The following is a 27,247-nucleotide window of genomic DNA, read 5'->3' as shown; positions in this document are numbered from 1 at the left end:
GAGGTACTTCTGTGGTCTTTCCAGCTGTTGCAGGTGTCTTGTAAGGTACATCCCAAATGGGGCGTTGTACTCTATGATGGGTCTGATGAGTGAAGAATAGAGGGGCACAATGACCTCTTTTGATCTGGATGTGAACCCTTTTTTGATTAGGTGGGCCATGTAGAAGGATTTTCTAACCACTTTGGTAATGTGATTATCAAAGGTGAGATTACTATCTACTTGGGTCCCCAGATCCCTTATTACATCTTCCGTATTTAGGGGACTACCACCTATGTGGTAGTTTGTGGGTACTTTGTTTTTTCCAAAGTGGATGACTATGCACTTTTTGGCATTTAGCTTGAGGCCATGATTTTGACACCAGGTATCCATCTCAGTGAGACCCTTTTGGAGGATGTCTGTGTCAGCTGGAGAGTCAATTATAGCCCCTAGTTTGCAGTCATCTATGAACTTGGTCAGCCATAGTCCTCCTGTGCTTGCCTGTACCTCTGAGAAGTATATGCTGAACAGGAGGGGTCCTAGGACTGAGCCCTGGGGAACACAACTTGTAACTGGTTTAGAGTTGGACCTAGCTCCCGCAACTCTCACCATGTGAGTTCTCTCCATGAGACAGTTGACAACCCATCTTGTGACGTAGGGGTTTACGTTCAGGCTGGTGAGCTTGTCTATAATACCAGAATGGGGAATGGTGTTGAAGGCCTTTGCAAGGTCTAGGTAGGCTGTGTGTACCACCTTTCCCTCGTCTATAGCCTTGGTAACTGTCTCAAAGAAGTCCACCAGGTTTAGGAGGCATGATCTGCCCTTAACTAAGCTGAACTGGGTAGGGTTCAGTGTTTGGAGGTTCCCAATGTCTCTGTTAATGAGTTCTAGGATGATGCGCTCCATAGCCTTGCAAACCAAGCTAGTCAGGCTTATAGGACAAAAGTTCCCAGGGTCTGTTGTGGCTCCACCTTTGAGGAGCGGAATAACCGTAGCTGTGCGCCACTCTATGGGTAAGTAGTCTGTGGAGAGGCTGAGTTTGAACAGTGTGTTTAGGTGAGGGGTTAGTTCGTCTTTGAGCTTGTGTAGGATGCAGCCTGGCACACCGTCTGGTCCCATTGATGCTATGTTTTTGGCTTTGGAGAGGGCTGTTTTAACCTGAGTGTCTGTGATTTCAGGGACTCTACATTCTTCTGGTATGGTTATGGGCCCTTTTGGGGGTGAGGGGGGGGGGTGAAGTTTGCGCTGAATCTGTCTGCCAGGATGTTGGTGATATCTGTCGGTTCAGTGTATTTTGTGCCATTCTGCACTAACACCGAGCAGATCTGAGCATTGCCACTTAGATTCTTGACATAGCTAAAGAATGGCTTGTGGTTGTCTTTGGAGTCCTTGGCAATATATAGTAAAATACATGAAGTTTACAATGACACATAATGAAATATACATGTTTTAAGCTTGAAAAGATTGAATACCTGTAGCAAATACAGCCTGTCATTAGCCAGTGCAGGATATAATAATTTCACTGAATACTAAGTCTATCAAAGGTACTCTATATATCTTGAATTGGTGAACAAATTGTGATAGGGATCATGGTCTTTCACTAATAACAGCTTGTTTGACAGCTGTTCTTTAGTGGCAAATAAATCAAATAATTTAAATGACTTATTCACATTATAATTTTGGGGGATTGTCATTTTCATTTTCAGGGGTGTTGCATTTTGCGAACATAGATAAACTGTGGGGGCAGCTCTGTTTCATCATGTTAGTTATTAACAAGATGGAGCTCAGTGTGAGAGGTCCATGTATTGCTTTTTCTCTGCAGTTGTGAAGCTGTGTAATTAGTATATTAAGTTAAGCGGGTGGGGGTTTACTCACTTCAATATATGTGTGTATATGTGTGTGTGTGTGTGTGTATATATATATATATATATATATATATATATATATATATATATATATATATATGTAGATACAGTGGAGATAAAAACTGTACCCACCCTTGTTAAAATGCCAGTTTTTTTGTGATATAAAAATTAGACCACAATAAATAATTTCAAAACTTTTCCCACCTTTAATGTGACCTATAACTTGTACAATTCAATTGAAAAACAAACAAATCTGTTAGGGGAAAAAATATAAAAAATAAAAAACATACAATATGCTAGTTGCATAAGTGTGCACACCCTTAAACTAATACTTAGTTGAAGGACCTTTTGATTTAATTACAGCGTTCAGTCTTCTTGGGTACACACCTGCCATCAATTAAAGAGACTCTGATTAACCCCAAATAAAGTTCAGCTGTCCTAGTAGGATTTTTCCTGACATTTACTAAGTTGCCTGCTACAGTAAAAACCATGGTTCACATAGAGCTTACAAAGCATCAAAGGGATCTCATTGTTGAAAGGTATCAGTCAGGAGAAGGGTACAATAAAATTTCCATAGCATTGGATATACCATGGAATGCAGTGAAGACAGTCATCAAAAAGTGGAGAAAATATGGGACAACAGTGACATTACAAAGAACTGGACATCCCTCCAAACTTTATGTAAAGACAAGACAAAAACTGGTCAGTGAGGCTGCCAAGAAACCTACAGCAACACTGAAGGAGCTGCAGGAATTTCTGGCTCGTACTGGTTGTGTACTACATGTGACAACAATCTCCCATATTCTCCATATGTCTGGATTATTGGGTAGGGTTGCAAGACGGAAGCCTTTTCTTACACAGAAAAAAATCCGGGCCTAGCTAAAATTTGCAAAACAATACATCAAGTCTCCCAAAAGCATGTGTGAAAATGTGTCATGGTCTGATGAGAACAAGGTTGAACTTTCAGGCCACAATTCCAAAAGGAACGTTTTGTGCAAAAACAACACTTTGGATCACCAAAAGAATACCATCCCCATGGTGAAGCATGGTGATGGCAGTATTATGCTTTGGGGTTGTTTTTCTTCAGCTGGAACTGGGGCTGTAGTCAAGGTGGAGGGAATTATGAACAATTCCAAATACCAGTCACTTTTGCCCCAAAACCTTCAGGCATCTGCTAGAAAGCTGAAGGTGAAGAGGAATTTCACCTCTCAACACGACAATGACCCCAAGCATACATCCAAATCAGCAAAAGAATGGCTTCTCCAGAAGAAAATTAAAGTTTTGGAATGGCCCAATCAGATCTGAGACCTAAATCCAATAGAGAATCTGTGGGGTGACCTGAAGAGGCCTTTACACAAGAGATGCCCTTGCAATGTGACAGATTTGGAGTGCTTTTCAAGGAAGAGTAGGCAAATATTGCCAAGTCAAGATGTGCCACGCTGATAGACTACTACCCAAGAAGACTGAATGTTGAGTCTTTCGGCTTTTCCCGGTTAGGGGTCGCCACAGCGGAACTCTGGTCCGCTAATGATTGGTAGTTGATTTTTACGTGCCGAGTTACCAGCCCTGATGCACAACCTTCAACGAAGGTACGCCCATTCACGCATGTCTCCACGCAGAAGACACTCTAACTGAGAATCGAACCAGACAGCGTCTTATTGTGAGGCGACAACGCTACCGCAGCACCACTAAATCAAAAGGTGCTACAACAAAGTATTAGTTTAAGGGTGTAAACACTTATGCAACCAGCGTATTGTATGTTTTTTATGTTTTATATTTTACCCCTAACAGATTTGTTTGTTTTTCAGTTGAATTATACAGGTTATAGGTCACATTAAAGGTGGGAAAAGTTTTGAAATGATTTATTGTGGTCTCATTTTTTATATCACAAAAACCTGGCATTTTAACACGGTTGTGTACACTTTTTATATCCACTGTGTATATATATATATATATATATATATATATATATATATATATATATATATATATATATACAGTTGAATAATTTACTTTAAATGTTACATTGAAACTTGATTTATCCTACACATTTATATTGTTTTGATGAGATGGTTTCAGGTATAATGTGTTCATTCATGATGGCCTTGATGCTGTGCTATGAACTCAGTGTACTAAACTAGTACAAGTGAGCATGCAGGATGACTCTACAATGAGAAACAGTAAAGAAACGAGTAACTAAGAGAAGGTGTAGGTGAGCGGGGGTTACCATTTGTACAAAGATGAAGAGAGAGTCACTTGTGAATAATAGATGAGTGGCAAGTAACAATGGAAAAAGCTTACAATAACAAACTGTCTTTCAGCTTTTCCCAGTTAGTGGTCGCCACAGTGGAACTCTGGTCCGTTAATGACTGGCAGTGAATTTTTACGGTGTCGAGTTGCCCGGCATCCAACCTTCAAAGAAGGCACTCCCAGACACGTTCACACCTACCTGTATGTCTTTAAATTCACTCGACCATGGGGAGGACATGCAGACTCCACACAGAAGGCACTCCAACTGAGAATCAAACCAGAGAGCCTCTTGCTGTGAGGCGACAACAAAAACCGCTGCACCAGCACAGCCTAAGAGCTTACAATAACAGGTATGCCAAAAAGGAAGGGAAATGAATTTGAAAGTGCAGTTGGCAAATTTAAATTGCTCACTATATCTCACAAGCTGTTTTAGGCAGGTTATTAGCTCTTTTTTAAAAGCAGAAAGGGTAAAATGGCTGCAGACTTTTGAAGAATATTATTCCAGGTCAAGGGCTCAACACAGGCAAGTATCAGAGACAAAGGATGTGAGTGGGGAACCGTGCAAGTATTTAGATTTAGGTAGCTGGAGTTTTATAGGGGTTATGGGCAGAGTGTGCAGTATAATTATGACCAAAATTTACATTTAAGTATTTTAAAGATAACCATAGCTGGACTTTAAGTGTATCAATGTTGAATGGAGAGGCACTTTGCTTTATCAAGTCATAATAATGGTTCTCACTTTTTGGAAGTTACAAAATTACAGATTTTCTTTAAGGGAGTCTGTAATATGGCCATGTTTGTTTCAACCTGTCAGGAGAAGGAGCCCATTCTCCAATATAGGACTTTGGGCACCTTATATAGCTTAGTAACAAACATTCAGCATAGAAGAAATTTTGTTTTGAACTGTTGCTTAAAAGCAACTTTTCAGCACAGAGGAAAATGTGTTTTTGGCAACATTGGTATGATTGCCGAAAGAAGCAGAGACATGCCCAGTCTGATTTATTCAGCTTAATGGTAATAGCATTGGCTTCCTGCCTGTCATTCAGCAAATTTCCTGCATCCTTATTGCTTGTGTTTTTCCCCTAGTCAAGAAGGAGGGCCTACAAAAATCTTCATGAACTCATTTTAAACTTTGAGGGAAAACAACTTTTTCTGTAGCTTCCACTGCATTCTAGAACTGTTTGATTAACTGATGACATTGATCTATTGACTGTCTGACTGTCTAAGATGCCTGACTGACTGTTTTATAGATAGACTACCTGAATGATTGGTTGATTGATTCATCGAGTGAGTGAGTGAGTGAGTGAGTGAGTGAGTGAGTGAGTGAGTGAGTGAGTGAGTGAGTGAGTGAGTGAGTGAGTGAGTGAGTGGTTGATTTTCATAAATCCAACTTGTACATGTGCTTTTTTAGGGATGACCAACGTAATGGGATTCTAGTTATATACTGCTACAAACCATTAATGGTAGAAACCCATTTAGTCACAATACATCCTTGTATCTAAAACAATAACATAATTATGTAATGACCTACAGATGCAGATACCAGCATATTAACACCATCTTAATGAGTCAATTCCAACCAATAGCAGAAACAAACGTGTTTGAAATTCGTCTTACCTACACTGTGTTCCTTATCCAGTTATTAATAAATGCCGATGCATGCCTAATTTATTAGGGGTACATGAGAAGAACTGGGTCAGAAGTAATGCTTGGTGTCTCCCCAAAAGCATTTTCATGATGCTTCATTGCTTGAAATCATTGAGAGAACTCTACAATATTAGCCATATATTACAGTCTTAGAGGATAAAGTTCAAAAATGTTATAAACGTTTAATTACTATTGCTGTTGTGTACTTATTAATACACATTAATGAACAGGTAGCTTGATGTGCTCTACATCTTTATTCTGTAAAGTGGCAGAAATCATTTTGACATTGGGTGCTATATGCAATAAAAGTCTGACTAATCAAATACAGATAACCATATGAGATGCAAAAGACCTTGTCTGCATTATGACTAGTACTAGTATTACACATTAAAAAGTGTTACTTACCGATCCTTCAGAGCAGCTGAAGACTTGACGTAAAAGCTTATTGTACAGACAACAGAGAACTGGTTCATTGTGGGATACTGATGAATTAGGTGACTGTGCAACCCTGTGAATAAGGATATACAGGCTGTTAAAAAGTTATTTGTTACTAATAATCAGAAAATGTAAGTATAAAAAGCAAAATGTTATATAAGCAAACTGAAACTGCCTCTAAATTGATTTATTAAATATTAAGATTTTCTTCAATGTGGGGAGACTTATTAGAAACAATCACCTCCTTTGGCAATAGCATTGAGTGTTAGTTTGGTCAAAAGATGGTCCAGGTCTCATAGTTTGCATGTTAGCCCAATAAAAGGAATTACACCATGTCTGCTGTGTTTCACTGTCTTTGTGTTTCCTGTTAGTGGGCCAACATAGTATTGTTACATTTTTTCTACAGTTTGCATGTGAAATTGAAGGAATATATTCATTAATATAGGAATTACTTTTTAACACTTCCTAAAATGACTGCAGCTCTCTTCCCTGCATAATTCATAAAAGACAGAGAAGCATTATTTAGACAGAAAAAATTCAGTGTGACTTTCCAGTGAATGTGTATAATATGAATTGTTTGGATCCAGTACAAACAAGCAAAAGCAGATTGAAGATCAAAACCCTGTTCTGTTGTTCTCTTTTTACTTTGCAGGTATGCAAAATTGTTGTGGCGGTACCATTTCAAGTGCTTCCATGTTAAAAAGGAAACAGGAAAAGTGAGAATGTATACATGTGAGTAGTGGGCAAGCCTATGCCATTATTACGTTTGCATTTTTTTTTGGATGAGCTGAGAAATAAGCACAGTAACGTAGATGAGTAAACAGTCATAAGGAATGTAGGCTTTGTTTGACAGCTACCATTGTTATGGTACAAATATATATTCATCATCAGAAAATCTTGGTTTTAGAAATGTTTGCTTAAAATGCATCTGTAGTGGGCAGAGGGGATATCTGGATGCTGAGTCATTGTATAACTGTAAGTAAGTGGCAAACTTTAAATATTGCTCTTAGAAACTTAGAAAGTTGCTAGAATAAAAGGTTTTGTGTTGCCATGCATTTTCTGAAGGATATAAAGTCTGCAACTCAAATGCCTGTCATTATTTAGTGAATTCAATCCTCACTAATTTGTTGCAAAACATCCAGAAAATCACAAATTGTATGAGTAACAGACCAAAATATAAGAAAAAAATATGGAAATTCTGCAAAATCAGGAGAAAGCTATCACATTAAACTAACATACATTTAAAACAGCTAATGGGAAATGTGCCTTCTCCCAACTATACCTGTACTGTAAGTGTTTAGGGATAATGGTTAACCTCAACATTTGCTATTAAAAGAAGACTATCTCCAGCAGGACATTCATCGTGAAATGTTGAATTTTAAAAACGATGTTATCTTCAGCACAACAGTCCTTCCCTGTTTGTTATCCTAAATGCTGTTCTGCTTATTTCCTGAAATGCTGAAATTTAAAATGGAGTTTATGAATATACTGGTCTTCTTCTTCTTTTCCCGGTTAGGGGTCACCACAGCGGATCATCTGTCTGCTCATGATTGGCAGTGGAGTTTTACAGTGTCGAGTTGCCAGCCCGGCGCCTAACCTTCCACAGAAGGCACGCACACATGCACACACTCACACCTAGGGCCAATTTAGAGTGTCCAATCCAGCTACTGCATGTCTTTGGGATGTGGGAGGAAACTGGAGCACCCAGAGGACCCCATACGACCACAGGGAGGACATGCAGACTCCACAAAGAAGCACCCCAGCTGAGAATCGAACCAGAGAACCTCTTGCTGTGGGGCAGCAACGCTAACCGCTGCACCACCGTGGCCGCCCTAGTTTATGAATATACTATAAATATTGTAAACAACTTTGATTTTACTGTTAACTCTATGTTTGCAATGTTTCTCTGTACGTACAACTCTGTAACAAACATATCTTTGTTCCAAGAGCCTTTTAAAAGACATTTGATTTTGCATTTGTTCTTATGTATCGTATGTTTTTTTTGAATATTCATAATGTTTGCTTTTGTTTCTACTTTTAAATTTCATACTTTCAAAACTTCAAATTTCTTATGGTTGAACCATAAGATCAAAGTTTTGAAACTTTGAACCATTTAAATGGAGATTGACATACAGCACAGAATGATATATTTACCTTTTCCCTTGCTGTAGTGCAATCTCAGAGTGGGTATATTTAATTAGCAGGGTTTGTGGGGGTGCAAAAAAGATAGAAAATATTTTTTTTGTTTTTATTTTTTTTTTTATTTACATTTCAAAGTTTCAAAACTTCAGTATTATGGTTTCAATGTTTTGAAACTTCGAAATTTAGAAGTAGACCCATATATATATTTATATACAGAGAGAGAGAGAGATGTAGCACATTTTGCTGTAATCTGTAACCTTGCTCACACTTTCCTGTGAATGTGTGGATGTTTAATGCTACATATTCACAATAACAAAGGGATTATACCTACTTGTATCTGAGCTGTAACAAGGCCAGGTTGTCTGTTGCAATACATAGAGACTGCAGGTCATGTGAGAAATGGCATGCTGCTAGATCACCTTTGATCTGACTAGCCTTGGATATTACACTGAGCAAACAGCTCTGAGCTTCAATATCCCATACCTAGTAGAAGAAAACAAAGACACATTAATAATTTATTTTTCATACAGTAGTAAGGAGACATACATGATAATCATCCCTGTCTTCCATACAGTCATGTGACCTCATGTTGTTAGTTTCCACTTTGGCCCCCACCTGAAATAAAGGGGTCAGTTCTAACCCAGTGCATAACAAAATGTAGTTAGAGCATGGATGGTTTATATGCTGTTTATAAGTAATTTTCTCTGTCTTGGACTGAGTAAAGTATGTTGAAATAGTTTTGTGTGTTTCTTACACTAATACTTATGTAAAGAGGAAGGACTTTGTGAGTTTTTTTGGATCACTCCATTGTATCCTGAAGGCAATGCCATGGCATTTAATTGTGTCTGCATCATTTAATAACTAGAATTTATTAACTCCTTTCCTCAAATGGAGAGCAAGAAGTTTATCCCCTAATTTCCCATGGCTGCATCCTGACCCTTTTAACAAAACTAACTTATGAATTTGCATTTCAAATTATCTTATCTCCAGAACCATAAATCCTACTAAAGAAGTACAAATGGCAAATTGATCAGTACAAACTAATATTTATAGACTTAGTATTTATTATATTCTAGGTCTGGGTTTTATAAATCACAATAAACACAGCAAATATTACTTTTTGTGATATATTATAAACAACTTCTAATATTCAATAACCAAACAAGCTGCACCCATCTTGTCAGCAGTATTTTGTTAATCCATCTGTGAGCATCAAAATGAGGCTCTGCATTTTTGTCTTTGTTGTTTGGTTAAGATAGTTAGAGAAACATGAGAATTGTGACAATATAAATAAAGAATATATGAACAACATTTAATATCTCTTTAGCTGCATTAGGACAGAACTCAAGTATCAGGGCAGTTGTGCTCCCTGCCTATCATGTAAGTTGTAAGATAAAATGTTAAAAATGAAAGATTTTATGCTTCATGGTTTTATAAATTATTAGTGTAAATATAAACAGACAATATTAGATGTCTGGAGGCACCACTAGGATAATCATAGAGAAATACCTAGAGGCATCAATAGGTTAATAAAACGTGAGTGCTAATTTTGTTTTCCAAAAAAGAATGCATCAATACATTCTAATATTTACTGGCAAAATATGGTCTGACATTGCAACAATTAAGGTTAAGTTTTATTTGTTTTTCAACTTCTGAAGACTTTCTTGTTTAACTTGGAACAGTCTTAAAGACATGAACTAGTAATGTTTGGTACTTTTATGAATACAACTGGATTTTTGAAGAATTTCACAACAATAATATTGTAAGTGTGGTTTCTGTTTATGTGGGTTGAATAATTATAGATTATGTGTTGACCATTGCTGATTGCAAGCAGAAGTTTGATGGTTATAAACAGAAGTAAATTGTCAGAGTGGCATGCTAATTCTTTTTTACAGACCTTTATTTAGTCCGCTAATTTTGAATCTGTCTATATTTATGTTAATGTTATGCTCATCCTGCTATAATAAAGCTAGAGGGGGAGTTTTACCTACTTTGGAATTTTATTGTTAAACAAAAGTGGCATTCTGACTTAAATGAACCACAAAAAAATATATAGGTTTTGAAATTGATATAAGTGTACTGCTATGCTAGACAGGTGGTGTAGTGGTTAGCATTGCCACCTCACAGCAAGAGATTCTCCGGTTCAATCCTCGGCTGGGGTGCCTTCTGTGTGGAGTCTGCATGTCCTCCCTGTGGTCCCATGGGTTTCCTCCAGGTGCTCTGGTTTCCTCCCACATCCCAAAGACATGCTGTAGGTGGATTGGACACTCTAAATTGGCCCTAGCTGTGTGTGTGTGCCTTCCGTGGAAGGTTGGGTGCTGGGGTGGCAACTCGACACTGTAAAACTCCACTGCCAATCATGAGTGGACAGGTGATCTCTGCAGTGGTGACCCCTAACGAGGAAAAGAAGAAGAAGACACTGCTATGCTAGCCACTGTCCTCAGTGTAATTCATTGTGCTGACTGGACAAGTAATGTTTTCTGTAGGTGCACACCCATTTGAGGCTATATTATTTAATCTTGATAAGCAGATATAGCGCTTAAATCAAAAAGATTTCACTCAGAAGCCAAACCTGAAGTTTAAGGCCCCAATCTTTTTGAAGGGCAGGTCCTGTCTCCTGGACCTAGTAAACTTCCTTGAAAAGGTTACAGAGGCAGTGGACAGTGGTGACTCAGTGCACACTGCTAATCTTTATCTGGTGAAGGCTTTTAACTCTATCCTTCATGTTGGTATTGTTGAAAAAATTAGACAAATGTAGTATAAACTCCCATGTTATCTGCTGGATTGCAAACTGGCTATTCAACAGATCCCAGGTTGTGAAACTTGCCGGTTCCCTCTCTGAACATAAAATTGCAACTAATGGGGTACCACAAGGGACAATGCTGGTCACTGCTTGATATTTATTTTCCAGACATCTAATATCTCACAAGTGTGACTGACCTTATTTGCTGTTGACTGCAAACTGAGCACTGCTGTGTGCTCACCCACCGTTATGTGCTCATCTACTGATATCAAACAACTCCAGCAAGGACTGCAATATACACATACCTGGAGTACTGAAAATGGTCTCAAGTTAAACAAAAAATGCGCAGCGTGGTAATATTCAGCAAAAAAGCCATTTCTACTGTGTTTCATTAGATAATCACATTTCCATTATAGCCAGGAAGCCCTCCTGTTTAGCCCAGTTACTTTCTAAGGAAATATCTTCAAGAATCAAAGAAATCATCCTGTCACTGTACTCTTACATTTACATTTACATTACATTTATACTCTTTCATTGTCAGTTCCACCACTGACCCCTTCAGTATATATAAATCAAAGCATATTACACACCTAGGAAGGCCTCAAAGATAGCTTACCAAGAAAATTAAAGGCCTTAAATCCTTCAACTATCCCTATGTATTAGTACAACTCTCTTTATAATCAGTAGCCTACAGGTTGCTCTGAGATAATCTGTGTCTCACTTTTTGAGCCATAAAAGACCTAATCCTTTTTTACCTTCTGCTTCTTTTCAAAACCAGTGGTTCTACAAAGGTCCACAGTAGGCCTTAAATCTGCACCAACATTTTTTTCTGGAGAGACAGGTTCCTAACTCAATGCATTCCCAGTTTATGGAATACGTTATTACTGCAAGTCAAAGATAAACAAGTTACTGCTATAACTACCTTTAAGGTAAGTCTTGATGACTGGATGGGTAGACAGAAATTTATAACAGGATTGACATATCTATCCCTGCTTAGTTTGTGAAGTGAATATTATTACGGAAAAGATAGGCACCAACTTCTAAGACAAGTCTGTTCACTTAATGGAGTTTAAGGCTAGGCATCTTATGTCCTTTGTGATCACTTGACTGGCGTTTCCATGTTCCTATCTTCCTAATAATTCCTTTATCTAGCCCTACAGCTCTATATTCTGTCAAACATGTTACTTAAAGTACTAACAAGCTGATACCTGAAGCATCTTTCAATTAGCTTTAATGAAGATTCTCTAACCAACAGTGACATTATTGTCAAAACTATATTTGTTCAAATAAGAGTTGCCTTAAAATTAATGCTGTTACTCAAACTTTGATTCAGCCTTTAAACAGGATTACTATTAATATTCAAATGGAGACTATAGGCCAGATTCATAAGGGCTACCACAAAGTGTACACTTTCTGAATTCAAGAACAGCCCTACCACAATACTTCTACTGACTATTCACTCAGAAAGGTTACACTAAGTGTACACATAATGTACACTTTGTGGTAATCTTTATGAATCTGGTCTTTGACATTTGGAATTGACAACACAGGTAAAACATAACATTTTCCTCCATCATGGAAACAACATCTGGTTATGAAAGTTGTTAAAAATAATGTCAAAACTTGTAATATTAGATTGTACTCAAAATGACGTAGGCAAATTGTAGAAGGAAAATGTTTCTTTAACAATGGGTTTTTCAAAAATCAAAGCATTAATTCAAGATAATACAAACTAAACTGAATTCTGACAGTTTGAGAGTAAGACTATTTAAAACAATGTAAATTCATTATAATTGTAAAATGCCACCTTGCAAATTCTGAATGGAAAGGCAATAGGAAAATATTATATAAGGGGCATAAACAAGCCTGTAATTCTCTAATACTCTAAGAAATGGTGCATGGTATTTTGCTACATTACTGGATTATATTTAGGTCACAGTCTCTCCTCAAGGTGCAGGCCTGAAGACCACTTCTGCGAGTTACTTTTTTCTTATGGTGCTTTTCTATTTTTTTTTTTCTGTTTTCTGTTATGAATTCATAATGTAAGTAGTTATGAATAGATCACAGACATGCACAGAGAAGGAATGCAATATATCATTAATGGATTATATTTGTTTTATTATGGTACTAGACAGAATGCATAACCACAGGAAAATGAATAATGGTATGGGCTTTATTTTTTTTTTTATTTTTAACACTTTTATTGAATTCTCACATAAGACATAGGCAAGCATACATTTAAATAAAAGAAAACAAACCATATTAACATATTAATAGTTGCAAACATTATACATCACACATATTCTTTTGCATATTTATAATCAATTCAGCATTCCATACATTGATTAATTCCTGCTTTTCGTTAAACCTCACTCCTCCTCTAAAACATTATTCTGCATGCACTGTTCCCACAATTTCCATTTTTCTATGTAATTTGCCCCTACCTTTTTCTAAAGATCCCAGTTTTTGTTATTTTGTCTTTGTTACAATATTCAAAACTGCAAATACAGTTGTTTTAACTTTGATTTCCATCTTCCATTAATTGCTTTTTAGCAGTCACCAGAATTAAACTTAACTAGGCCTTAATATGTCTAGTCAATTCAGACCTGTATCTCAACAAAATCATTTCCTTAGTCTGCCTGGGAAGACATGATCGACAGACCACGATGCTTTGCCAGAAATGGTCTGCACCTGTCACCCCTGGGATTCAGATTACTGGCCAAGGCTCTTGCCACCCCTATAGTGCTTTTTTTAGGCAAGGCTCAAAGAACAAAACCACCACCATAACAGATATAAGCATGCAAAATCTGAAGGTAATGGTACTCAATGCTCAAAGTCTAAACCCCAAAATGCACTCTCTCGAGGCACTCCTAAAAATGGAGAACATCAGTATCTGTGCAGTAACTGAGACCTGGTTCAAGGCTCCAGAGACTGCCCTGCAATACCAGGCTACAACTCTTACCACACACTTTTCAGCCACCAAACCAGGACCAAAGCACTAAAGGTGGAGGAGTGTCCATATTCACCAAGGATATTCACACCTTCAGGCTAGTTGCCCAACACAATGCATCTGAAATTCTCCAGGTGCAACAAACACTAGGTAAGACTGCAAACCAAATTGTAGCTTGCTACAGATCCCCCACCATGCCCCCAGGATTCTCACCGCACCTTTCTAAACATACTGGAAGATATTAAGATACAACCAAACACCCTAATAATGGGTGATTTCTACTACCCTGTCATTAATTGGGAAAACTACTCAGGTACCAACACCTTTGCCCAACGGTTCTTGGAATTCATAAATTCCAATGCCCTGGATGAACTAATCTATAGTCCCACCAGGGGCTCAAATATCCTAGATCTGGTCATTAACAACATGGGAAATCGATGCTCCACACCAGTGGTCACCCCCTCATTGGTCAGGTCTAACCATAAGCTAATCAATCTTGATGTCCACATCCCACCTCCACCCACCAGTAGGGAAACTTCCATAAAAAACTTCTCCAAAGCCAACTTCCTGCTACTCAAGTCAGAAGTGACAAACTTCATGACACCCATGCAGATGGGAACTGAAAGTTCGACTGCTTACTCCTGCACTAAGGCACTGTACGAGAACATCCACTCGTGCATGAATCGTGCCATTCCAAATAGAACCAAGATGCTATCCTCCAAAAAGGAAGCCAATCTGGTGGTCCCCTGCCATAAACAAACTATATAACAGAAGGAAGAAATTGTTGCAGAAAAGAGGAAAATCCCAGGATGCAAAATACTCCCTTACCGACCTCAGTAAGAAGCTGAGATCTCTCATAAAATCCTCCAAAGCTAGTTATGAAAATAAAATTGCCAAAGATTCCAAGGACAACCACAAGGCATTTCTATAGCTATGTCAAGTATCTAAATGCCAATGCTCAGATCTGCTCTGAGTTACAACAGAATAGCATTAAATATACTGATCCCAAGGATATTGCCAATATCCTGGCAGATTGATTCAGTGCCAGTTTCACCCCTTGTCACCCCCTAAAGGGCCCATCTCAATACCAAAAGATTGATAAATTCTGGTAATTATGGCCACACAGGTAAAAAACTCACTCTCTAAGTCTAAGAATACAGCATCCATGGGACCAGATGACATCCCGGACTGTGTACTACATGAACTACAAAATGACCTAGCACCTCACCTAAGTGTCATGTTTAATCATAGCCTCACCTCAGGCTTCATGCCCAGTGAGTGGTGCAGTGCTACAGTTATCCCACTTCATAAGGGGGGATCCACTTTGGATCCCGGGAACTATCATCTCATCAGTCTGACGAGCCTGATCTGCAAAGCCATGGATCGCATTATCATGGAACTTATAAACAACAACATTGGCAACCTTCAAACACTGGACCCCACCCAGTTTGATTTCGTAAATGGCCGATCTTGTCTCCTCAACCTGATTGACTTCTTTGAATCAGTCTCCAGATCTGTGGACAAGGGTAAGGTGGTTCACACAGCCTATCTGGACCTCACCAAGGCCTTCAACACCATCCCCCACTTTGGAATCATAGATAAACTTACTAGGCTGGGCATTAAACCTTACATCACTCGATGGGTTGCCAACTGGCTTACTGACAGAACCCATACTGTAAAAGTAGTCAACTCAAAATCCAGCTCCAGACAAGTGACAAGTGGAGTATTTCAGGGTTCAGTCCTGGGACTGCTCTTGTTTGGCATCTACTTCTCTGAAGTACTGGCCAGCACTAAGGGACTCTGGCTAACAAAGTTTGCAGATGACTGCATACTGGGAGCCATTATTGAATCCCCAAATGATGTGGATATTCTACAAGAGGGCCTTACAGAAACATATTCTTGGTTCAAGAGCCATGGGCTCAAGCTAAATGCCAAGAAATGTACAGTTATCCCTTTTGGGAAAAAACATGTACCCATGAATTACCACATAAGTGGCAGTCCACTAAACACTAAAAGTGTGATAAAGAACTTAGGGATACAGGTGGAAGTGGTCTCACCTTCGATAACCACATCGTCACAACAGTCAGGAAATCCTTCTATGTGGCACACCTCATCACTAAGGGCTTTTCATTCAGAAAAAAGGAGGTCATTGTTCCACTGTACTCATCCCTCATTAGACCCATTATAGAGTACAACGCCCCATTTGGTATGTACTTCACAAGACATCTGCAACAATTGGAAAGGCCACAGAAATACCTCACTAAAAGAATCACAGGCCTAAAGCAGATGCTCTATGCTGACCATCTAAAAAACTCCAGCTATACTCTGTCGCATATCGCCTACTCAGAGGCAATTTCTGTTTAACATACAAGGCCATGTCAAACCCAGAGCTGTTGGACATGCTATACTTAAAGAAATCCCAATCCCTCAGAGCCACACACTCCAGGGATCTAAACCTGGTCATTACAATGAATAAAACATGCTGGAGGGATAGGTTCCTGACCCAGAGACTCCCCATACTCTGGAACAAACTACCCATACAGGTCAAGCTGAGCGCCTCTTTGGCCCTTTTCAAAAGGAACCTTGATGATTGAATGGGAAATAGGAAATTTACCCCTGGATCATGTCAGTTGCCCTGCTAGACAGGGGGCCAGGGAAATAAATATTCTGGGAAGAAATAGCCAGGGAATTGTTATGGCTAGGCTTGTATAGGCCCTAGGGCCATTAGCTTAGTACCAACCTATGAACATATGAACCTGTGAAAACCCATTTACTCACTCAGTATTTTTAACAGAGTACTCTGTAAGGAATTTTTAAAGTCTATCAACTCATTACAGTCCCATAAATATGTTTCCAGTTATCTCTTTCTTCCCCATCATACTTCCAACATTTGCCATCTACGCGAGGAAAAATTATTTGAAGCCTGCTAAGGGTGTAAAAATACCTATGCAAATGCTTCCAAGCAAAAATCCTAAATCTTTTAGACTTTGTTGCATATTTGTGAGTTATACATATGTCCTCCCTTTGTTTGCTTGTGAATTGTTTATCTAATCTCTCTTCCCAATCTTTTGTAACCTCCACTGATTGATTCCTATGGTTATTGTGCAGTATTTTAGATGCCCTACTAATTATCCATTTTTACCAGCAGGTGCTGTTCTAGATTCAGTTAAAAACTGTACCATATCAGGTCTTCCACTTAGGATTCTTCTATCCCTTTCTCTTTCCCTATTATCAGATATCAGTCCCTGATAGGGAAGGCAGTCTGTCCTGCAGTCCAAATGTCTTCTTGGTTTCTTCCCATTCTATTACCTTTCCCTCTCTAGATATTTGCTCCCAGTAAACTGGTTGCTTAGCCAGTTTTCTCCAGTAAACTCCAGCCCTCTCTTGCCTGTTCTCTGGACCCTTAATCGCAGTCATCCCTATTGGCAAAATTTCCTTTCATTATTATCATCTTCGCTGATTTCTTACAATACTTTCCGATAATTTATTAATATAATATTCTGTGCAGCTGTTTTTATTCTCCTTAAGGATATGGGAGTGTTGTGGGATTTTCATTAATCATAATATGAAAAAATATTTTGTTCTGTGCTTGTGGAAAATAAGCACTATCAGCAAAATAGTAAAATATGCATCTTTCAGAGGTAGTATAATTTATTTGGTAAATATCTGCACAAGTAAGATTCAACTCGCACCATCAGAACAGGCTGTAACTTGAATGTAGCAATTTACACTACTCAGCCAGCCTACATTACTAAAATATTTTGTGAGACTATTTTTACAGTTATAACCAGTGATGTTTTTAATTTACTAAATACATAATATAATAAATGTGAACGGTCGTAACTACCATGAAAATTCAGAAATGTAGTTTAACTTATCATTTGTATTTATTTCCTCTATACATTTACACAGTTATCAAATTGCAAGTAATTCACTTAGATTACTACTATTAATCAACAACTGTAAGTAATAAACATTTACTACTTAATTCACCCAGATTATACGTGTAATTATGGAAAGGTAATGGGAAATACATGTTGTCTATAGATGGTAATTATACTCGCTGATGAAGTTCAGTGTACCCTCCTACAAATGCATATAATTATCTGGTTCATATCAATAACAATCTGACCTTAATTAGCTGATAAGTATTATTTTTTTTATTTCCCATAAAATAACACCACTGCCAAATAGCAGTTTACTAATACCCAAGCACGCTTGCTCCTAGTTTTGAAAATAAAATGAGACAGCAAGTTAATGCTTCCAGGGTGAAACAATTAAACTACAAGGCAACAGTGTTTCATTCATTGCATACTCAATAGCAATATCGTTCGTCCAGAATGCAACACTTTTTCTAGTAATATTGAATCACCAGAAGAGAACATTGGTGCATAATTTGTCTGCCTTTATTAATCGCACAATTGATGGGATACATTGGAAAGAAAATGTACAACTGATCTAGGGAGGGCAAGGATATTTCCTTCGACAAATAAACCTTGCAAAACATACTTTGAATGCACAGGATTACTGTCTCAATGACTAATCTCCTGTTGTCTCATGGCTTTTTATTTTATTGATCACACATCTTAAACCACTATAGTTCAGCTCCATTACAAGACAACTTTTAGCATTGACAAGTACCTGTTTCTCTTAACTATGCTGATTTGTACCTTTCGTACCTCTATGGAGTTCCCATTTCCCATCCAAGACAGGAGCTGTCAGTGGCATGAACATCATGCAGCCAGCCATGAGGAGCATTTTCCATCTTCTGACCTAACACCTCCCCCAGTGGTTTATGTGAGGGATCAGAAATGCGTTCTCTGAATGTAGCAACTATTCATCTGTGCATATATTATTTCATTCTAATAATGCAATTGAAACACTATACCTTTTAATTAACATGTCCATACTACAAAACTTGATGTTACCATAAATTATATTTTAATAAAATTCAAGAAAGTTTCACTTAACCATAACAGCGTTGTCCATGGAGACAGAATAAATTCTGCTGTTTCCATTAGCAATGCACAGGTAACTGATGGGTGAATTATGCCCTCTCAATAAACCAATAGGCCACCTAGAAAAAAATGTAGTTAAGAATTAAAACTTATTTAAGTACATACCAAAACAGTATGCTGCATTGCTTTAAATGCTTTAACTGAACTTGAATTAAACAATATCTAGAGGCATTAATTAGATGGCTCAAAGTCTTAATATTTTATTTATTGTAGGGAATGTTATAGTCCAGCTATTTCACTGTTACTATATGCTAAACTATGTATATGTTTTGAAGTTTTACCTATATTTAAGCCTGCTCTTTTTATACTATTGGGTCCTCCTGTATGTAGACAGTTTGCTTTCCAGTGCACCTACCCAGTCAATAAAATAGACTGAAGTGTTAATTAACTATCCACTGAGGACAGTTACTCCAATAATTGCTGTAGCCAGATACACATCATATAAGCACTGGTTCACAAATTCATTTCTGAGGAACAGCATTGCATCCAACTTCACAGTATGACACAGTCTACAATCTGTCATTGCACGCTAGCTTTATCTGTGAAAACAATGATCAGTTTGTTCAAAATGACACAGAAGTTTCTTTGTTGCTTAACACAGCAATGCTGTACACAGTTTAGAGCATTAAATATATCACATCTTTGGAAACATGAAGTATAAATGAAATATAACGGGGAACAACAAGTTCAACAAAGAAGTGTGGTCAAACTGGTGAATGCTGCTTATATTACTAGCCACTTTATTACCCCATAATATTATAATGCTGTTACATGTTACATATACCACATTCCAAAAGAAACTTGCATTGGTGGGGGGACCACAAACAATTATAAACTCATTTGTAAGTCACAGTTTAGCTCCAGAACAGTATAACTAAATAGCAATACATTGCTTGAGACAGTCTTTTTAGACCCATAAAAGGCTTTTGACGGTGTTGATGTAAACATACTTCTGAACATTCTGCCAAATTATAAATTGTCAGTCAGTAATTGCAGGGGACATAGTTTAGTTAGTTAGTTAGTTACTTATTTAGTTAGTTAGAAAATATATACCAGTAAGTATGGTGGAATAATGCAATCCTACCCTGCCAACACACACTTGCAGTGATGCAATGCATCCTTTAAGAGTGTTTCCAGCTCTCAAACTTTATCAGCAACATACATGGCAAGTCACTATGGAACTGCCAAACAAGCACAATACACAGATAATGAATCCATCCTTCTTGTTAATTTTACTTTATCTGTAGTTAATAATAAGCTACAGCATAGCTTTGTCTATTTGTAAAAATTGCTTTCAGCTGCAGGAGTGCACCTTAATGCTGTACATGATCCATTGTTTAATTCCACTTTAGTTGACACCTTTAATATCTCATCTTTCAATGGTGCAGGATGTCAGGTAGGAGAGTCTTGTATGCTCCAGAAGTTATTATAGATAGCAAAGGTCATAAAATGCATCCACACCGATTATCAGATTGAGTAAATGTTTTAATGAGGACATTATGATTTGATCTGGAATGCTTGATGTTTATCTTAAACTAAATGTACTCTTTCCAGTTAACTTAACCTTATCACAGAGTTATTTTTCCTACCTATGATATTAGCTAGGTGTAGTTTAGTGTTCAGAGACTCTTCGTTATGTTTCAATTTCTTCTTTCCTACAGCTTAGATGTCATAGATCGTGAAGGTCTCACCATTAACCTGTTCAAAATTCACAGTGCTTCAGAAAGTAATTTGCCTCAGTTTGTAGAGCACAGGCTAGGTGTACATCTTTTTGCAGCAGTCACCTTTAGTCACTGCCTTTAATTTTATATCCTGAGATTGTAACTTGCTGCAGTCTGTAAAGTCTTATACAATTCACATTAAGAGGTAGAGTGAAACATTTTCCAAAGATTTAGTTGAATAATAGGGATGTGTTGTATTGCAACACTACATAAGCAAATTGGTATATACTATTGTTTTTAGCTAGTATTACCCTTATCACGTAACTGTTTAGTTTTCTACTGCCCTACTATCTCTTTGAACTGACACTTAAATAGCAGTGTGAGTGTGGGTCCGGAAACTATAACACTGAATATTTAACAAAAATATTGTCATTTATATATTCTGTGCTGAAAGAGGTTTAAACCCACTGTAGCATGAGATACTTTCTCACTGATCACACTCAACACAGTCCATAGTAATTCAGTGAAAACGAAATACCGCTAAAGCTTGCGCTAGGCATTCTAAGAAGACAATGGCAAACAGCACAGTCACCGGAGTTAAACAGAGAGGAAAACCCCCTCATTTATTGTGTAGGCTGTGCCATGCTATAGAGACACAAACTGCATTCTGGAACAGAAGAGAATAAGCCAAAATCAAGTCCGTGTGACACTTCCCATGATGGATCTTTTAGGAAATAAGTAATTAAAAGATAATGAAAAACAAGTTTAATGATTCTGATTAATCACTGCAGCACAGAAAATTATGATCTGAATAAGATATATATATATTTATATGGTTTACTTAGCGTCGTAATGCATGCGTGCAATTGCGGCTATGAATTATTCAAACAACATATGTTCGAATAGTTTATTTGGGTATAGGTTATCATTGCAACGTTATCATTGCAAATGGACTGTGCATTAGCAATTATAACATTTCAAGGGTAAAGGGCAGCAGTGCAGTGCGGTATATATAATATCCTTCCCCAGTGTAGTGGGATCTTGAAGTTAGATTATTAAGGTAGGGGGGTGGGGGGGCACAGGGGGGGCTTGCCCGATGTGATGTGAGTAGTAGCTAGTTAGGTAGGGGAAGAAGGTGAGAGTGCTGTTAATTGTCAAAAATGCTTGCGCGACATTTAACAATTAACAGCTGTTTTTGACATTAGCTGCATACGGAAATGTTCATTTCTGATGTTAAAATTCAAAGTTAGGTACACTTCTTTTTTTATTTTCGAATTTTTGATAGTAAACCTATATATATATATATATTTATGTGGCTGTAGTCTGTGTAAGCGAACTGACACAAGATCAACATCCATAATGCCCACATTGAAATGTCAAAAACAGAATGTTGACAGGTACTGTGCATGCACCAAGGATTAATTCAGGAGCAGGTGAAACTAAAAGCAACTGTTTTGCAGGGGATGAGCCCCTCTGCACCTCCATATAGGGGCCCATGCCCCCATACTCCCTGTTAATTATTTTCAATAACTCCTAGACTATACAATTCCCAGGGAAATAAAATATTCATCTGCCTGAGGATTATTAATCTTTCATACATGTCAACCATCTGTTTTAGTGGACCAAACAGATTTCAATATTGTGTCCTTTCAACCAAAAGTAAGAAATATATATATATATACACACATACACACACACACACACGCACACACACATACAATGGATATAAAAAGTTTACATACCCCTCTTAAAATGCCAGGTTTCTGTGATATAAAAAAGATGAGACCACAATAAATCATTTCAAAACTTTTCCCACCTTTAATGTGACCTGTAAACTGTACAATTCAACTGAAAAAAAAAACAAAGCTGTTAGGGGAAAAATATAAAAAAATAAAAAATGTACAATAAGCTGGTTGCATAAGTGTGCACACCCTTAAACTAATACTTTGTTGAAGCACCTTTTGATTTAATTACAGCATTCAGTCTTCTTGGGTAGGAGTCTATCAGCATGGCACATCTTGACTTGGCAATATTTGCTCACTCTTCCTTGCAAAAGCACTCCAATCTGTCAGATTGCAAGGGCATCTCTTGTGCACAGCCCTCTTCAGGTCACCCCACAGATTTTCTATTGGATTTAGGTCTGGGCTCTGGCTGGGCCATTCCAAAACTTTAATTTTCTTCTGGTGAAGCCATTCTTTTGTTGATTTACATGTATGCTTGGGATCATTGTCATGTTGAAAGGTGAAATTCCTCTTCATCTTCAGCTTTCTAGCAGATGCCTGAAGGTTTTGGGCGAAATATGACTGGTATTTGGAACTGTTGATAATTCCCTCATCTTGACTAAAACCCTAGTTCCGGCTGAAGGAAAGCAACCCCAAAGCATGATACTGCCACCACCATGCTTCACAATGGGGATGGTGTTCTTTTGGTGATGCAAAGTGTTGTTTTTGCGCCAACCTTACCTTTTGGAATTGTGGCCAAAAAGTTCAACCTTGATCTCATCAGGCCATAACACATTTTTCCACATGCTTTTGGGAGACCTGATGTATTGTTTTGCAATTTTAGCCAGACCTGAATGTTTTTCTGTGTAAGAAAAGGCTTCTGTCTTGCAACCCTACCCAATAGCCCAGACATATGGAGAATACAGGAGATTGTTGTCACGTGTAGTACACAACCAGTACTTGCCAGAAATTCCTGCAGCTTCTTCAGTGTTGCTGTAGGTCTCTTGACAGCCTCCCTGACCAATTTTCATCTTGTCTTTTCATCAATTTTGGAGGGACATCCAGTTCTTTGCAACATCACTGTTGTCCCATATTTTCTCCACTTTTTGATGACTGTCTTCACTGTGTTCCATAGTATATCCAATGCTATGGAAATTTTTTTTGTACCCTTCTCCTGACTGATACCTTTCAACAATGAGATCTCTTTGATGCTAGCTCTCTGTGAACCATGGCTTTTGCTGTAGCAGACAACTGAATAAATGTCTGGACAATCCTACTAGGACAGCTGAACTTTATTTGGGGTTAATCAGAGTCTCTTTAATTGATGGCAGGTGTGTACCCAAGAAGATTGAATGCTGTAATTGAATCAAAAGGTGCTTCAACAAAGTATTAGTTTAAGGGTGTGCACACTTATGCAACCGGCTTATTGAACGTTTTTTATTTTTTATATTTTATATTTTTACTTTAACAGATGAATTGTACAGGTTACAGGTCACATTAAAGGTGGGAAAAGTTTTGAAATGGTTTATTGTGGTCTCATTTTTTTATATCACAAAAACCTGGCCTTTTAACAGGGGTGTGTAAACTTTTTATATCTATATCTATCTATCTATCTATCTATATATATATATATATATATATATAGCTATATACATATATATATATATATATATATATATATATATATATATATATATATATATATATATATATATATATATACACACACACACACACACACACACACACACACACACACACACACACACACACACACACACACACAATATATGCCTGTGTGTGTTTGTGTGTGTATATATATATATATCTATAGTATTTCGAGACTATAAAGTCGAAAGTGCAGTTATGCGAAACTGCATAATATCAAATGCGGAAATGTTGAATCCACCGTTGTGTTGTCGCGTTCATGATGTGTGGTGCGGTTTGTGGATTTAGCTGGCGATTCAGGTAAGTGGTGTTCTTGTAAGAGTATTGGGTAGGGATTTTAGTGTGTGTGTGAATGTGTGTAGTGGTTGGTTTTATGTGTTTGTGTGTTTAGTGCAACTTCGGAGTTAGTGTATATAAGTAGTGGGGGTGTGGGGTGCAGGGGGGCTTGCCCCCCTGCGTATAGGTATGGTAGGTGTGTTTGTTTGTTATGTTGTATTTGTGTGTGTTGTTTTGTTTTGTTGTAGTGTCATTAGGTAGGTGTATGTGTGCTTGTTCGTGTGATGGTGTGTGTATGTGAATGATCATGATTTTGAATTTCGCGGTTGTGGGTGTCGGTGTTTTGGGCTTTCGGCTTTATAGTCTCGAGATACTAAAATTCAGTATTTTAGTATTTTGAGATTATAAAGTGAATCCATATACAAACACACACACACACACACACACACACACACACACACACACACACACACACACACACACACACACACACACACACACACACACACACACAGACAGGGTAGACTTTTTCTTTCTTTAAGGATGCCACAGAGTCATTTTTTAAACTATATGGTAGCACATGCAGCAATGAAAAGACTTTCAACGACATGTAACTTTAAAAGAAACTCATGTAAATAGATATGTTTTACAGCACATGTAAGTTTTTGATTGCAAACACGATTGGTATTTATCTCACGTAGGCACCTTGCTAATATGTACTTTTCACTTCTATTCTGATTGTCACATGTGTAATAACTGCAAATCTTACATCCAAAGCCTTGATTAGTATGTTGCTTCATTTATGTACCTGTATATTCATACTTTAAATTCTGTCTTAATTACCACGTGAGCCTGTACAACTCTGTTTATTTTCATGTGAGCTTGTACACTCTTATCTCACTGTCATGTTAGCTTGTAAACCCATTTTTATTATTATGTGGAGCTTTTCTCCCTACACCTCTGCTGTAAAGAGTTCTCATGCCCAGTTGCACTTTCCTTATCAACAAATGTAAAAATAAATAAAATACATTTGGAAAAATGTTACTGATCGGGATGACTTTACCAAAAAATACTTTTCATTTGGGCTTTTGCTTTTGTTCATGTGGCTGGCTGAAGTGTTTCTACTGACACTTTATTTCATAAATGACAAATCACTAACCTTTTCAGTTATCCTTACCCCCTAGGATGTTTACAGCAATACCTGTCTGAAAAGAAAGACAAACTATACAACTAGTGCAATGCGTAGGTGAATGTTTTCACAGCTGGGATCAATTGTATCTATTAACAATGTGCACTGGCTGCATTTCAACCATTTTAGAATGTTACTTGCTGAAGTTTCTTCAAAACATTATTTTGTGCTATATATTGAGTCTCTGCCATACAACTTTACTTCCCTTCTTACATGATAGAAAGCACAAACATACAGAATGCTTAAAAACCGCTTGACACCTACCTTGTCTACATATTATTATACTATCCTACCATATGGTGGCTGTAGTTCTAGTCATCAGTAATCTGTATTCTGCTTCTGGTTACATCTCAGTGGGTTTTTTATATCCAACATATAGCAATGCTGATTTGTTTCTATGTGATTTTTGGCCCCACTTCTTTTGCCCATTAAGCTCTCCCACCCCAATCGACCCAGCTCATTTGTTCACTTACCAAAGAATTTGACTTGGGATCAGGAGGACAGCTGTCTGTAGGACCCTTAGTCAGACAGCCATAAGGACACTTTATGCACTTGCTAATATTCCTGCAATGAAGATATTTTTGTAATGGCCTAACACTAGGGACCATGTGGTCTGTATCACAAAGGAGACCCACAATGGTTTCCCCATAAGAGTGCATGGAGCAGCACATCTGCATTGAAAGCTAATGCTAGATAGCAGCTTGGTAAGCCTAATGGTTGTACGTATCTGCATTAACCTCCTTCTCGGGGGGGGGGGGTCAAGGCAGTGCATGGCTAGTTTCTCCACACCCTTCATCCTGGATGGGCACACGCATCAGCCCATGCCAGCTCTGTCAGACACCCTATATGTTAACTCATGTCATCTAGGCTGTAAACAGAACTCCTTCCCTCTATGCCAGAAGTACTGACTAAAAATACATATTTTGACAGCAGTTACTAGCCATTTAACCTACCCATTCCACACTTCATTACCTATTTGATAATCTGCTGATTATATATTAACAATAATTAATGATCTGCTGATTCTTCTCAGCTAGTTCCTCACAGGAATTGCTTAATGGCTATCCAAAGCTTTCTCTTCTTACTATATTCAACTTACTATTGTTTTTCACTTACTTTTAACTTCCTTCCTTCTTAGAAGGCTACTGCAATTGTCCACCGAACATTTTGATAAATAATAGTTCTTTATGTCCTTTTTAACCTATCCACCACATAACATTAAAGTATCTACATCAATTCTCATACATTCTTTGGTTATTTAAAACACAGTAATACTGTTTAAGTTTAAAGAAAGTCCCTGTTTATATCAACAAATAATATCTAAACATTTCAATTAGTAAGTGTGCATTTATGTTGGATTCTGCTCTTTAAAAAATATAGGAATTCTACATGTCTGTAGTATTCAGCAATTTTCTTCTAGCAAATTGTGTATTGATTATGGTCTTCCTCCTAGCTGCATCTCAGCGGTTAACTTAATTAAACATATTTTTCTTATTTGTGTAAAATCTGTATTACATGATTTTTGTATGTAGAATTTGTTATATATTTAGAATGTATACACTGAAAAGAATTTTTTTCCTTTATACTGAGTGAAACTGTGAAGTAATTCACTCTAAACTATTCCCTTCCTAAAATTACATTTTACTCAGCCATGATTTTTTGCATTCCAGTAAGAATTGTTACATCTCTCCTGATATGGATAGATT

General features: G+C 37.6%; 1 protein-coding gene across 1 annotated transcript in view; it reads right to left on the bottom strand.

Annotated features, from left to right (window-relative positions):
• LOC122793773 (WD repeat-containing protein 49-like) overlaps positions 1 to 27,247 on the bottom strand; it is a 630,038-nt gene that overhangs the window by 345,163 nt on the left and 257,628 nt on the right. Inside the window, exons 11-13 of the mRNA XM_044061963.1 lie at positions 18,980 to 19,085; positions 8,647 to 8,798; positions 6,144 to 6,246 (exon numbers count right to left, since the gene is read on the bottom strand). Coding sequence (XP_043917898.1) covers positions 6,144 to 6,246; positions 8,647 to 8,798; positions 18,980 to 19,085 — 361 coding nt within the window. The remainder of the gene's footprint in view (positions 1 to 6,143; positions 6,247 to 8,646; positions 8,799 to 18,979; positions 19,086 to 27,247) is intronic.

The sequence above is a fragment of the Protopterus annectens genome, chromosome 2.part0, assembly GCF_019279795.1.
Source record: "Protopterus annectens isolate FY-2018-M chromosome 2.part0, PAN1.0, whole genome shotgun sequence".
Classification (NCBI taxonomy): domain Eukaryota; kingdom Metazoa; phylum Chordata; order Ceratodontiformes; family Protopteridae; genus Protopterus; species Protopterus annectens.
The sequence above is the reverse complement of the archived record's forward strand: the minus strand, read 5'-3'. Positions and strand labels throughout refer to the sequence as shown.